Here is a 15,116-nt window from a genome sequence, read left to right on the forward strand (position 1 = left end):
ATTATATTTCCCAAGACATTTGTATGGTACTCCAAGAAAAGTACTTATGTCTTCTCCAGTTGTAGATTTAGCCATGTTTTATGTATGACAGTTTGTGCGGGTACAGCATACCTGTACCTGTTTTTTTTTTTTCCAGAGAAAAAATTAAAAGATTTTTGAAATATATTCTCACCCCATTTGATTTACTTATAATAATGAAAGTTCACCTGACAATGTAAATACAAAATGAAGAATGGGTCCATACTGTGAAAAGCACATGTCAATAGGCAAGACAGTCACTCAGAGCTGTTCAGTGTGTACATTGCACAAAGGGAGTAAAATCAACCCCAGGGAGGGGACCACTTTCTATAATTCATTTTCCAAGGGGAGTGGGGATTTTAGGGTTCACACAGAAGAGCCATATGTAACAGCTGCATCTTCGAATTGCCTTCTCAGTTACAGACTCTTGGTGTATAGAGTCTGTATAAGTTACAGACTCTAGGCCTTATAATTTTATCAAGACTGAGGCAAACAAATGGACATTCAGAAACATCTGAGAAAATCTAAATAAGTCAGCAGTAAGTCAGAAGATACTGGGTTGACAAACCTAGACAATTTGTTTTTATTTAGTAAGTTATTATTTAATTAATTAATATTTCTTAATAGTAAAGCTAAGCATAAAATAATATTAATGTTTATTAAATGGGTAAATCATGTGTGCTAATAATATGCTATATATTTTCAGGGAGACTTTTCACTTTTTTTCTACATTCGGCCGTCTTCACAAGTGCCTCTGTTTTACAGTTGGGCCAACTAAGCTTCTAAAAGGCTAAGTCCTTTTATAAAAGTCATAGTTATTTAGAGAACAGAGAAATAACTCAAATTTATTGATTCTGTCTCTCTCTCTCTCTCTTTCTCTCTAAAACTACCAGAGGTTAACTTGTATCTCAGAAGATGTAGCTGGAATCAAAATATCTCGTCAAGTTAACGAATAGATGTGGAGCTCTCTTTGCTCCATTAACTACAAATGACTCAGCTCTGTATGAGTAACATTCTTAGCCTGTATATTTAGTAAGTGATGTATCTAATGCATGATGTACGTAATACAAAATGAAGGTCCTGAGTGTGTATTAATGACTACCATTGAGAAGTATTAAAAATAAAGACAAATATTATAGTGGCCAAAGAGAAAGAATCCCAAGTCCTCAGGTGGCTGTCAGTAGAAATATCTGCCCAGGTACTTAAGACAACAGGACTCAGAGAAACTAGGTCTGGGTTTTCATCCTTGTTCTCAGAATAAATTTCAGAATAATTTTGGGTCTATTACTTGAATTTTCAAAGTCTCATTATTTTCTACTCTGGTTTAAAAAAAATGTTTGTTAGTTTTTCCACTAACTAGTGTGTTATTTTGATTTGTTCTTACTTATGCGATAAACTTTCAGAAAGTGGTGCTTTAGACATCGAAGTAATGCATAGAGTTTACACTAAATTGTGCTTCAAATTAAACTAGATTAAGACGAGTGCAGCGAATACCCAATGTGGTCAGGTTTACTAATGAAATACTTACACTAAACAAATATATTTGTATTTTGCTTAATTCAGCATAATTCAGAATTCATAAAATACCCTATCATTAGCAATTCAGCACAAAAAAGATGCACAGTTCTATCTCAGCAACTCAGGTTAATCTTCGTAGTTAAAACATTATCTTGTTTAATGACAGTTTGGTTGCCAGCAAAATAAGGTTAAGTATTACTGAGGCTTGTGTTTCAGAATCATAGAGGAAGGATTCTATAGGTTTGCAGTCTTTGTAGCAAATTAGACTGTTAGAAATCGAATAGATTAACTCCTCTAATTTGCAACTATTGAAACAATTCAAATATTAAAGGGTACAAATGAACTTGCAATGTGCACTTAATTTCAAAACTCCAAGGAAAGAAATCAAATTGAGATTATAGAATGCTAGACAGCTGAATTTTGGAAACAGCTTAATGTTTGGTTTTTGTCTAAAACTGACCATAGGTGTACACAACTTTTTTTTTTAGATGTTTTCATTTCTTTACTTTCTTTCAGTTCCAGTAATTTCATACAGATTCAGAGGGAGATAACAAACTTGCATTGCCTTTGAACCAAACGGATGTTAAGTGGTTATGTTTTCATTTATCAGTGATCCTCTTGTTTAATGATGGCTCCAAACCTTTCTTTTATTTGAATCTGAAGGTATTTTAAATTCATATAATAAATTAGTTGGCATTTTTCATAAATGCTTTGTTATAGTAATGGCTTTCTAACTTTATCTTGTACTTGAATCATGGACTTTTAGACTCATGGTGTGTACACAACTTTTAATTTGTTTTCATGTGAAAGCTAATTGGGATACCAGTGATCCTGTACAGTCCTATAGACCTGAAAAAAACTGCCTTAATATGTGGTAATAACTGTGTATATCTTTGACAAAGTATGTCATAAAATTAGGCATCACTGATAAGAATTCATAAAAATTGATTAAATTTAATTTAATTTCTCTTTTTCTTTAATCAGTTTTTTGAAAGATAAAAAATATGAACAGTTTTTCACTCGCTAGAAAAATCAGTCTAACCATTATTTTTAATTCATGAGTTAATTAATTATGTAATTAAGTATATACTATTTTTTGGCACTTTTGAAAATCATCTTTTTTGTTAGTCCATATAACAAAAGTATGAGATGGTTTTTTCCACTGAAAGGAAAACTACTTTGGCTCAAAACTTCTGACTGTGACATATTCTCAGAGAAATGTCTCATTTTTGAGAATCAAATAAAATAATACTTGAGGATCTTTAACATCCTGTCCATGGTCCATATCCAATAAATAACAGTCAAAATTGAACCCAGATTTCTCTGATTCATAGATTAAACTGAACCAGTTCTCAAAATGTTGCCCTTTTACCATCAATATCAGCCTCATCTGGGAAATTATTAGAAATGTGAATTCTCATGTCCCATCTAGACATTAAAAATGCTGGCGGTAGGCCTCAGTGGTCAGTGGTTTAATCAGCTTTCCAGGCCCTCTGGATGATTTTCATGCAAGTTCACCTTTAATAACTGCTGAGCAGTACTATATATCTATATATAGATATATGCACATATATCAGTGTTTTAGCAACATTTGCATACTAATTATAATCATCTGGAAATCCTGTTACAACACAGATTTTTAGGTCCACACCCAAAGATTCTGATTCTGGGTTTGAATATAGGTCTGTCCGTTTGGGGCCCATGAATTTGTGTTTCTATGGTTCTAATTGATGCTGCTGGTTTAAAAAAAGCGCTTTGAATGACACTACTAAATACTCTGCCCCAGCTCTAAATTTTAACATACCTGATCAAGCTAGAGAAATGGTTAGACTCAAAAAATACAGAGAAAGACCAATACCTTCAGGGAGAAACATGGCAGTTGAATTAAAACAAAAGTGATGTGAAAGGGACCTCCTAAATGAGGTAGAAGGCTAAATTGCCCAAGACAGATGAACCCAAGCACTGGAGGGTTTTAGAGCAATAAAAAGCTTTACAAAATTTGACACCTGAGCCTTCTCTGTGAGGCAGGCTCATAGCTTATCTTCCAGGAAGCCCTTTATCATATGAACCATTTTCATAATCTCTCTTTATAGTCACTGCATCTCTAAAATGAAAGCCTTTCTGGACTCCTTTCTTTGGATCAAACTTCTGATGTGTGTGATACGCTCCCACAGATGTGCTAGTCATTGTTTTAATGAAGACTTTATTTTTTAAGGGCAGGTTAAGATTCATAGCAAACTTGAGGGGAAGGAAGTTATTTGTGCCATATACCCCCAGCTCCCACTTAGCGTCCCCCATCGGAGTTGTGTGTTTGATGTAATTGATGAAGCTCCATTGACACATCATAATCACCCAAAGTACAGAGTTTACATTCCAGTTCAATCTTGTTGTTGTGCGTTATGGTTTTGGACATATGTGTAATGAAACACACAGAGTGTTTGTCACTGCTCTACAAATCCTGTTACTTCGTCTATTCATCCCTCCTCCCTCCACTCCATGTCCGTTATTTTTAATAACTTCACAAAACATTCTTGAGGAGCGATTACTGATTATTGGTGGGATGCATTACGTTGCTTCTGCTCCTGATTTAACTCTGGGTTTTGTCAGTACCAGTTCCTAGAACATGAATCTTTCTTTGGTATCTTTAAATCAGTGTTATCATTCCCTTTAGATCTGTGTCAGGTCTTTTAATTCAACTCACTTTTAATTTCCTTGTCCTTCTCTGTATATCTGCCATGGTCTTCTCTTCACAAAGCAGCTACACCACAATGATACTGGTGTATTGTTTAGAAACACAATGAGCCACAAGTAGCCAATTCTGTTATTTATTCTGTTTATGTGAATGTTTATTCACATAAACATTCTTTCATTCATTCATCCTACCTGCTTGAGCTATATTGGCGTAAGTTCCCATTTCTGCTCCCTAAGAGTTCACAGTGTATTTAGAAAAACTTTGAAGGCCATTGCCTAGGAATGAACGGAAGCAAATCTAGAGCAGTTAAGAGCATCCTGGGGTTAAATACTAGCTCCCTCAGTTGCTGGATGTTTCACCCTGCACAATTTGCTAAGCTTCTCCATTTTCATCTGGAAAATGGTTATAAATAGGTCTTAGGACTGTAGTAGGAACATATAATAAGATAATTCATGTGATGCTTTAACACATAGTAGGAGCCAGAAGCATACAAACTGCTATACAGCCTAGTTATTATTTCATAAATTTTGATTTAATAAACTCAAATTACATTTTCTTACCACTGTCTTTCTAGTCTTCATGCCAGGTACACAGTGAGGGCATTCTGCTCCATGGCCCACATCCCAAGGGACATTTATACCTCATTTAGTATTCATTATAATTTAAAAGAAAACCTATGATGATTAATGCATGGAAGAAATTAGGTATTGTGGAATTTTAAACACGTGGCAGTGGGATTGGGTAGGTTTTCTTTTTCTTTCTTGTTCTTCTTTTTTTTTTTTTTTTTTTTAAATTAGCCAAGCTTTCTTTCCTTTGCTTTTCGTATCCTATAGTGTGAGCAGCTGCTTTATCTACTAGTTGTTTTGTAAAGCCAGCCCTTCTGGTGTCATTCTAGGGGAAGAACACACAGCATTGCCTAATGAGTAAAGTCATCATGATTTTCTGTCACCTTTAATTGTCTGACTAAAATGCTAGAGAAGCAGCAATCTACAAAAACAATTGAAAGCAATCAAGTTGTTGAATTTAAAATCATTTCTACTTCAGAGAAATTAAACTTTTTTCCCCATTCTAACACCAAATTGTAAAAGAATCAAAATGCATTTTCTTTTCTCTTTCTGACTTACTCATATATATAGAATGTAAAAAAAAAAAAATTGGTACTGATGAACCAGTGGCAGGGCAGGAATAAAGACGTAGACAGAGAATGGACTTGAGGACACGGTGTCAGGGGTGGGGGAGGGAAGCTGGGACAAAGTGAGAGTGGCATGGACATATATACACTACCAAATGTAAAATAGATAGCTAGTGGGAAGCAGCAGCATAGCACAGTGAGATTAGCTCGGTGCTTTGCCATGACCTAGAGGGGTGGGATAGGAGGGGGTGCAAGAGGGAGGGGATGGGGGATATATGTATGCATATGGCTGATTCACTTTGTTGTACAACAGAAACTAACACAGTATTGTGAAGCAATTATTCTCCAATAAAGATCTATTAAAAAATGCATTTTCTTTCTTTCTCAATATATTCTAATAATGTATTTGCATTGCAACTTTCATTTTCTCAAAGGCAGGTCAAGTGAACCCGACAATCAAATTATATGTTGTAAACCTATATGGACCAACTCATACTTTGGAACTCATGCCACCTGATAACTTTAAATCAAGGTATGTAATTTCAATTTCACTTTTACCGGAAGATAGATCTTTCAACTCCAATTATCATTTTGTTGCAATTTAGAGAGAGATGTGATCAGCTCAACAAATTCACTTGAAAATAAAACTGAGGTTGTGTCCATTAGTGCAGGAATGAACTCATTCTGGATCTCTTGTTGTTCCCAGGAAGCATTTAGAGTTTTGAGGTCATTACCAGCACCACAAAATGACTAAATATACTAAAACCAAGAATTAGCTCTTTGGCAGGAGATGTGACAGAGAGATGGGGACAAAGGATAATTTTCCACTGAATTTTCTTCCTGAAAATAGTCACTCAATGTTTTTAAATGGTCCTCTTTCAAAGAGTATAATCTTCCTAAAATGTGTGTAATTTTCCAACTTTTACCCTGTAACTTGCCCATCAATGTTTCCCTAGCTTTGTTTTCCACGCAGAGAAATTTAATGAGATTTTGTTTTGAAATATCCTGCATAAGAATCCTGCTTATTTAAGTCTGAGTGGGGAGAAAAGAAACACATTTTATGGGTCAGAAACATAATTTTAATATTAGCAAAATTTCCAATATTTGAACAACTAATCAAATGACCATGTGGATTGTGAAATCCAGAGTGGTCTCAGACTTCAAAGGTGATTCTTTCAAATATTTTAATCCTGTGAAAATTTACAGCAGTCCTGGAGATGGAATAGGCAGCTGATTTAGGAAAATAGTTTTATACTATATGGAATGGTATAAGGCTAAGCTTAGAGTTTGTTTTGATGACATCAAAAATAATCACAGGGTGACTGATTCAAGTAGAAATTCCATTCAGTGTTCCATTGACATATTTGGGAAAATTTCATCATATTTGGGATTTTCACAGATAGTGCAACCTTTAGCATGTAGAAATTTTTCCTACTTGAAAAGTTATTAAAAATATATGGAATGCTTACACTGGAAAGGCCCCCATTAATGATCTAATATAAACTGTTCCTATTATTGATGGAAAAGATGGGGCCCAAAGAAAAAGTATGCTTAAGATTAGTTGGTAGCAGAGGTAGAAAGTGAAGTAAAGCCTGTTTCAAGTTATAGAGCATTTCATCTAGGTTGTGATGAAAGATCTTACAGGGTCATTAAAATTGACATATAGAATACAGTACAGTTGACTAAATCAGTTGAAACTTCTACTTCTGAGCTTGGTTTACCAGTCATGAAACATTTGGACACAAATGAAGCAATTATGAAAATTATTAATATTTTATGTGATCCTTAAGGCTTATCTTTTTCTCTGATTTGTTCAGTGCTCTGAATTAACAATAAAGAGCACTAACCTGGAGTGTTTGAGTCACATCTCTATTACCACATTATTGTGTGACCTTGGATAAGTCACTATACCTCTCTCTAAGCCTGAATACCCTAATCTTAAAATAATAATTTCTCATTTTTATCAGGTTTTTAAATCTTTGAAATGGAAGTCAATTTTATAATATCCAGGTTTCTTTCTAATAGAAGGTAGTGATTCCTGACCTTGATGCTGTTACCTAAGAGTCTTTCTAATGAGTTCACCAGGTAGGACATAGCAGTGTCATCAAATACAAAGATTCATAAAGACAGAATCAATTGTCATTATTAGAGTATTAGTTAAGCATATATCTGTTTAATATTTGAGGTACAATGTGATCAAATTAGTCACCCATTGCGAAAAGATATCACATATCTTTAGATGTTGGAAATCCAGTACATAGAACAGTATACTAGATCCCTCTAAGAATGAGGAAGAATCCTGTGAAGAAAAAGTTCTTAACTGTAATTCAGGTATGCTGGTTTAGCAATGAACTTGGTCTACATTTGGGAGAGTCATGTAATACCTTATCTGCACAATGTATGTAACATGTTTCCTTTTTCTGCCTCGTAGTTATGTAAGTGCCGGTTGTGGCATGTGAAACCACAATTGGCACTTCTGGCACTTTTGGTGCACCAAAGTGTATGATTTACTCTTTTTGTTGGAAAACTCAAGACCAAAATTTACTTCAGAATGTTTTCTTCAATATTCCCCAGGAATATTCAGTTTTTATGTTTCCTTGCTCATTTGTTCCTGGTGAAAGCTTTAGTCCAATTTCCTATCGTCTGCATTTAACCTCTCTGAGCACCGGTATTACTTTGTTGGGCCTACAAACACACAAACGTGAACAAAATAGAGCTATCCATGGTGCAAATCAAACAGTGCTGCATTTATCTGCAGATCAAATGGAAACTAAACTCATACTTTTCCTTGATTTTGTTTTAGGATTATCAATATCTATAATATTTAACACTTAGTACTTTAGCCATATGGAAATTTGCTAGAAAACTATTGTGCCCTCCCTAGTTAGATAGACATTTGAGATCTAAAAGAGCATAACATTTTCCATAATTTATTGGTCAGGGTCCTGGAAATTAAAAACACTCAAGAGGGGTAATTGAAGTGCAGTTAATTAAGGGACTATTAACAAAGATATGCATGGGATTAAAAGGAAACTCACAAGGGATGGGAAAGCAACACAGAGTCTGCAATAGCAGAAAGCTTTTACTGCCCCAGGACTGAAGGAGCAAGGGCAGGCTCACTTAGGAAACCTGAAGAGGCTTGTAACTGAAGAACAGAATGGACCAACAGGACCTGTCCACAGGTAGAACAATTAAGTCATTGCCAAACCGGGCCCTAATAGGGAGTGGGTCCTGGCAATAAACACTCTGAACTGTCTCCTCTAAAGCTTTGAGTTCCTCCAGAAGTCTCTCTTGGGCTAGGGAGCCTCGTTGTAGAGGCCAGCCTCTGGAGACCGTGGGGGTGAGTGGTAAGGGGCAAATTCGAGAATAGATCTGGCAAATGGGGAATATTCAACAGACATGATTTAAGGATAATATTTGCCTGAAAATTTATCATTCTTATTACTTTAGGGATGTGTTGGAGATGTCCAGAAGAACACACAATAATTTCTCTGAAGCCATGTGAAAAGTGCTCTGTCTCTGTTTCTAGTTCTGTTTCTGTCCCTGTCTCTTTCTCTCTGCCTTTGTGTGTGTGTGGTGTGTGTCTTTCAATCTCTCTGTCTCTCTCTCTTTCTCCACACACACACACACACACATGCACACGCATCTATGGTTTACCTAAGTAATACTTGTACTTTTCCTGAAAACCTGCGATATTTTTCTCAAGTGCATTGTAGATTGTGTAACGAATCATGTTTCAACTGTTTGCATCAGCGTATTTTGGACATGGAGTTTACCCTTGGTGACACCTGGGTATCCCCTGTAACTTATTTTCCTTTATCTGTCTTCCTAATTTTATTTACCACAGTATTCTTAAATCATTCTAAGCTAACACAAATTCTTTTTCTTTTTTGAAAATGTTAGCTATATAAATATACAAATTAAATAGTTTGTTGGTACCAGTATTAACAGCAATTTTCCCATATTTATTAGTGACAGTATTCCCATAGGTATTGCAAGCCTATGTACCTTTATTGGAGAATTTAAGTATGAACTTAAAAATACATAGTTAACTTTTAGAGGAAATATTTTTATAATAATGAATCATGCAGATTTAGGGACTTGTCACATTGTTTTGGAGAAGTGGTTATCTCCTGTGTTCATTCATCTCCAGGCTGAAGAATAAAGACAGTGGTTTGTCTTTAGGTTCTCCTCACTCTCTGCCTTTGACATTTTACTTACCAGAAATCTTTCTTTAGTCATCCACCCTTTGTGACACATTGTTCTCATCCTGTTTCATTGATATGATACTGTCATATTGCCCCTGTCATTCTGGGCTTGAACTGCCATGGGTTTTCTTCCTATGTAATTGAAGTATGTCTAGTCTGTGTCTCTTATTCTGCCAGTGAATGTCTATACCTTCCAATAAAATCTAATTAATAAATTTATCTGTGTTGATGAAAGTGACCCTTCTTACAAGTAAAGCATGGATATTAACAGAGGTCTTTGGAGGACACGAGCTATGAGTTGGTCATGAATGTCATCACAATACACTTGTGGGCAGAGATCTTGGGTTATCTGGAAGAGAGTGAGCTCAGAGTAACCATATGTGCACAAAGACTGTTGTGAACAAAGAGCAGTGATTGGACAGGAAGCCAGTGAAAACACAGGTGTGACTGCTAATCTACCTGTCTGCTGGAGATGCTATTGCCTCCATTCCACATACCCTTGTGAACAATTAGATCTCTTGTGCCAGACCACCCAGCTAATAGAAAGTCTTTCTTGACTTGAGTGCAATCCCTCTAACCCGCTTGTCTCTGTCTCTGTGGCTCAAGAGGACCAGATCCTCGAGGACTTCCTGGGTAATCCAGAGCCATGGAGACTAGGAACAAGCAGGAAAGCCAGTTATAAGGAAGGGACACTTTCGCTGGCCACTGGTCATGGGACACCAGATCTAATGTGTTCATGAGATGGAGTTCCAGGAGGACAGCCACATCTGCAGCAGGCAGGCCAAAGAGTGTGGCGTTTTCAGGTAAGGGCACTTCCTTATTTCCTCATTCAGAGGAACCCTGAATACTTATAAGCAAACTGAACAAGTCATTATAAATCATAAGGAGATGTGCACCTAGGACCTTGGAACAAAGAAAGAATACAGGATGTAATTTAGTTAGTAAATATCTTTTCTCCCTTCTTACGTGCCAAGTTCTACTTATCTTTCATTTTGGATATTTCCAACACTTTATTATGGAAACCTCAATGGTTGGAAATTACCCCAGTGGACTTTACAAGTTCTATTTTGGGGAGATCTCTCATCCTTATGAATATATGTACTAAGATATCTCACATAAGACTAAATTTTGCTTATGAACATAAGATACTTTATGTACAAACACACAAAATCATATTATTTAATCAAAGAGAAATGTAAGTGGTATGACTATAAATAATTTTTGTTTGTTTTTCTTTTTTTTTGAAATTTTGAACTTTATTTTATTTATTTTTTTATACAGCAGGTTCTTATTAGTCATACATTTTATACACATCATTGTATACATGTCTATCCCAATCGCCCAATTCATCACACCACCCCCCCACCCCCCCACTGCTTTCCCCCCTTGGTGTCCATACGTTTGTTCTCTACATCTGTGTCTCACTTTCTGCCCTGCAAACCGATTCATCTGTACCATTTTTCTAGGTTCCACATATATGTGTTAATAAACGATATTTGTTTTTCTCTTTCTGACTTACTTCACTTTGTATGACAGTCTCTAGATACATCCACGTCTCTACAAATGACCCAATTTCATTCCTTTTTATGGCTGAGTAATATTCCATTGTATATATGTACCACTTCTTCTTTATCCATTCATCTGTCGATGGGCATTTAGGTTGCTTCCATGACCTGGCTATTGTTAGTAGTGCTGCAATGAATATTGGGGTGCATGTGTCTTTTTGAATTACGTTTTTCTCAGGGTATATGCCCAGTACTGGGATTGCTGGGTCGTATGGTAATTCTATTTTTAGTTTTTTAAGGAACCTCCATACTGTTCTCCATAGTGGCTGTATCAATCTACATTCCCACCAACAGTGCAAGAGTGTTCCCTGTTCTCCACACCCTCTCCAGCATTTGTTGTTTGTAGACTTTTCTGATGATGCCCATTCTAACTGGTGTGAGGTGATACCTCAGTGTGCTTTTGATTTGCATTTCTCTAATAATTAGTGACGTTGAGCAGCTTTTCATGTGCTTCTTGGCCATCTGTATGTCTTCTTTGGAGAAATGTCTATTTAGGTCTTCTGCCCATTTTTGGATTGGGGTGTTTGTTTTTTTAATATTGAGCTGCATGAGCTGTTTATATATATTTTGGAGATTAATCCTTTGTCCACTGATACGTTTGCAAATATTTTCTCCCATTCTGAGGGTTGTTTTTTCGTCTTGTTTATGGTTTCCTTTGCTGTGCAAAAGCTTTTAAGTTTCATTAGGTCCCATTTGTTTATTTTTGTTTTTATTGTCATTACTCTAGGAGGTGGATCAAAAAAGATCTTGCTGTGATTTATGTCAAAGAGTGTTCTTCCTATGTTTTCCTCTAAGAGTTTTATAGTGTCTGGTCTTACATTTAGGTCTCTAATCCATTTTGAATTTATTTTTGTTTATGGTGTTAGGGAGTGTTCTAATTTCATTCTTTTACATGTAGCTGTCCAGTTTTCCCAGCCCCACTTATTGAAGAGACTGTCTTTTCTCCACTGTATATCCTTAGCTCCTTTATCATAGATTAGTTGACCATAGGTGCGTGGGTTTATCTCTGGGCTTTCTATCTTGTTGCATTGATCTATATTTCTGTTTTTGTGCCAGTACCATATTGTCTTGATTACTGTAGCTTTGTAGTACAGTCTGAAGTCAGGGAGTCTGATTCTTCCAGCTCTGTTTTTTTCCCTCAAGACTGCTTTGGCTATTCGGGGTCTTTTGTGTCTCCATACAAATTTTAAGATTTTCTGTTCTAGTTCTGTCAAAAATGCCATTGGTAATTTGATAGGGATTGCATTGAAACTGTAGATTGCTTTGGGTAGTATAGTCATTTCCACAATATTGATTCTCCCAATCCAAGAACATGGTATATCTCTCCATCTACTGGTATCATCTTTAATTTCTTTCATCAGTGTCTTATAGTTTTCTGCCTACAAGTCTTTTGTCTCCCTAGGTAGGTTTATTCCTAGGTATTTTATTCTTTTTGTTGCAGTGGTAAATGGGAGTGTTTCCTTAATTTCTCTTTCAGATTTTTCATCATTAGTGTATAGGAATGCAAGAGATTTCTGTGCATTAATTTTGTATCCAGCAACTTTAACAAATTCACTGATTAACTCTAGTAGTTTTCTGGTGGCATCTATAGGATTCTCCATGTATAGTATCATGTCATCTGCAAACAGTGACAGTTTTGCTTCTTCTTTTCCAATTTGTATTCCTTTTATTTCTTTTTCTTCTCTGATTGCCGTGGCTAGGACTTCCAAAACTGTTTAATAATAGTGGTGAGAGTGGACATCCTTGTCTTGTTCCTGATCTTAGAGGAAGTGCTTTCAGTTTTTCACCATTGAGAATGATGTTTGCTGTGCGTTTGTCGTATATGGCCTTTATTAAGTTGAGGTAGGTTCCCTCTAAGACCACTTTCTGAAGAGTTTTTATCATAAATCGGTGTTGAATTTTGTCAAAAGCTTTTTCTGCAACTATTGAGATGATCATATGGTTTTTATTCTTCAATTCCTTAATATGGTGTATCACATTGATTGATTTGCATATATTGGAGAATCCTTGCATCCCTGGGATACATCCCACTTGATCATGGTGTATGATCCTTTTAATGTGTTGTTGGATTCTGTTTGCTAGTATTTTGTTGAGGATTTTTGCATCTATATTCATCAGTGATATTGGTCTGTAATTTTCTCTTTTTGTAGTATCGTTGTCTGGTTTTGGTATCAGGGTGATGGTGGCCTCATAGAATGAGTTTGGGAGTGTTCCTTCCTTTGCAATTTTTTGGAAGAGTTTGAGAAGGATGGGTGTTAGCTCTTCTCTAAATGATTGATAGAATTCACCTGTGAAGCCATCTGGTCCTGGGCTTTGTTTGTTGGAAGATTTTTAATCACAGTTTCAATTTCATTACTTGTGATTGGTCTGTTCAAATTTTCTATTTCTTCCTGGTTCAGTCTTGGAAGGTTATACCTTTGTAAACATTTGTCCATTTCTTCCAGGTTGTCCATTTTATTGGCATAGAGTTGCTTGTAGTAGTCTCTTAGGATGCTTTGCATTTCTGCGGTGTGTGTTGTAACTTCTCCTGTTTCATTTCTAATTTTACTGATTTGAGTCCTCTCCCTCTTTTTCTTGATGAGTCTGGCTAATGGTTTATCAATTTTGTTTATCTTCTCAAAGAACCAGCTTTTAGTTTTATTGATCTTTGCTATTGTTTTCTTTGTTTCTATTTCATTTATTTCTGCTCTGATCTCTATGATTTCTTTCCTTCTGCTAACTTTGGGTTTTATTTGTTCTTCTTTCTCTAGTTCCTTTAGGTGTAACGTTAGATTGTTTATTTGAGATTTTTCTTGTTTCTTGAGGTAGGATTGCATTGCTATACACTTTCCTATTAGAACTGCTTTTGCTGCATCCCATAGGTTTTGGATCATCATGTTTTCTTTGTCATTTGTCTCTAGGTATTTTTTGATTTCCTCTTTGATTTCTTCAGTGATCTCTTGGTTATTTAGTAACGTAGTGTTTAGCCTCCATATGTTTGTGTTTTTTACATTTTTTTCCTGTAATTGATTTCTAATCTAATAGCGTTGTGGTTAGAAAAGATGCTTGATATGATTTCTATTTTCTTAAATTTACTGAGGCTTCATTTGTGATCCAAGATGTGATCTATCCTGGAGAATGTTCCATGCACACTTGAGAAGAAGGTGTAATCTGCACTTTTTGGATGGAATGTCCTATAAATATCAATTAAATCTATCTAGTCTATTGTGTCATTTAAAGCTTGTGTTTCCTTATTAATTTTCTGTCTGGATGATCTGTCCATTGATGTAAGTGAGGTGTTAACGTCCCCAACTATTATTGTGTTACTGTTGATTTCTTCTTTTAGAGCTGTTAGCAGTTGCCTTATGTATTGAGGTGCTCCTATGTTGGGTGCGTATATATTTATAATTGTTATATCTTCTTCTTTGATTGATCCCTTGATCGTTATGCGGTATCCTTCCTTGTCTCTTGTAACATTCTTTATTTTAAAGTCTATCTTATCTGATATGAGTATTGCTACTCCAGCTTTCTTTTGATTTCCATTTGCATGGAATATCTTTTTCCATCCCCTCACTTTCAGTCTGTATGTGTCTGTAGGTCTGAAGTGGGTCTCTTGTAGACAGCATATAGATGGGTCTTGTTTTTGTATCCATTCAGCAAGCCTGTGTCTTTTGGTTGGAGCATTTAATCCATTCACGTTTAAGGTAATTATCAATATGTATGTTCCTATGACCATTTTCTTAATTGTTTTGGGTTTGTTTTTGTAGGTCCTTTTCTTCTCTTGTGTTTCCCACTTAGAGGAGTTCCTTTAGCATTTGTTGTATAGCTGGTTTGGTAGAGCTGAATTCTCTTAGATTTTGCTTGTCTCTAAAGGTTTTAATTTCTCTGTCGAATATGAATGAGATCTTTGCTGGGTAGAGTAATCTTGGTTGTAGGTCTTTCCCTTCCATCACTTTAAATATTTCCTGCCACTCCCTTCTGGCTTGCAGAGTTTCTGCTGAAAG

The 15,116-nt window shown here is 35.8% G+C and overlaps 1 protein-coding gene across 1 annotated transcript in view; it reads left to right on the top strand.

Moving 5' to 3' along the window:
- The window catches only part of DPP10 (dipeptidyl peptidase like 10), a 675,810-nt gene that overhangs the window by 567,724 nt on the left and 92,970 nt on the right, over positions 1-15,116 (top strand). Inside the window, exon 10 of the mRNA XM_059927100.1 lies at positions 5,795-5,892. Coding sequence (XP_059783083.1) covers positions 5,795-5,892 — 98 coding nt within the window. The remainder of the gene's footprint in view (positions 1-5,794; positions 5,893-15,116) is intronic.

Source organism: Balaenoptera ricei, chromosome 7, assembly GCF_028023285.1.
Source record: "Balaenoptera ricei isolate mBalRic1 chromosome 7, mBalRic1.hap2, whole genome shotgun sequence".
Lineage (NCBI taxonomy): Eukaryota > Metazoa > Chordata > Mammalia > Artiodactyla > Balaenopteridae > Balaenoptera > Balaenoptera ricei.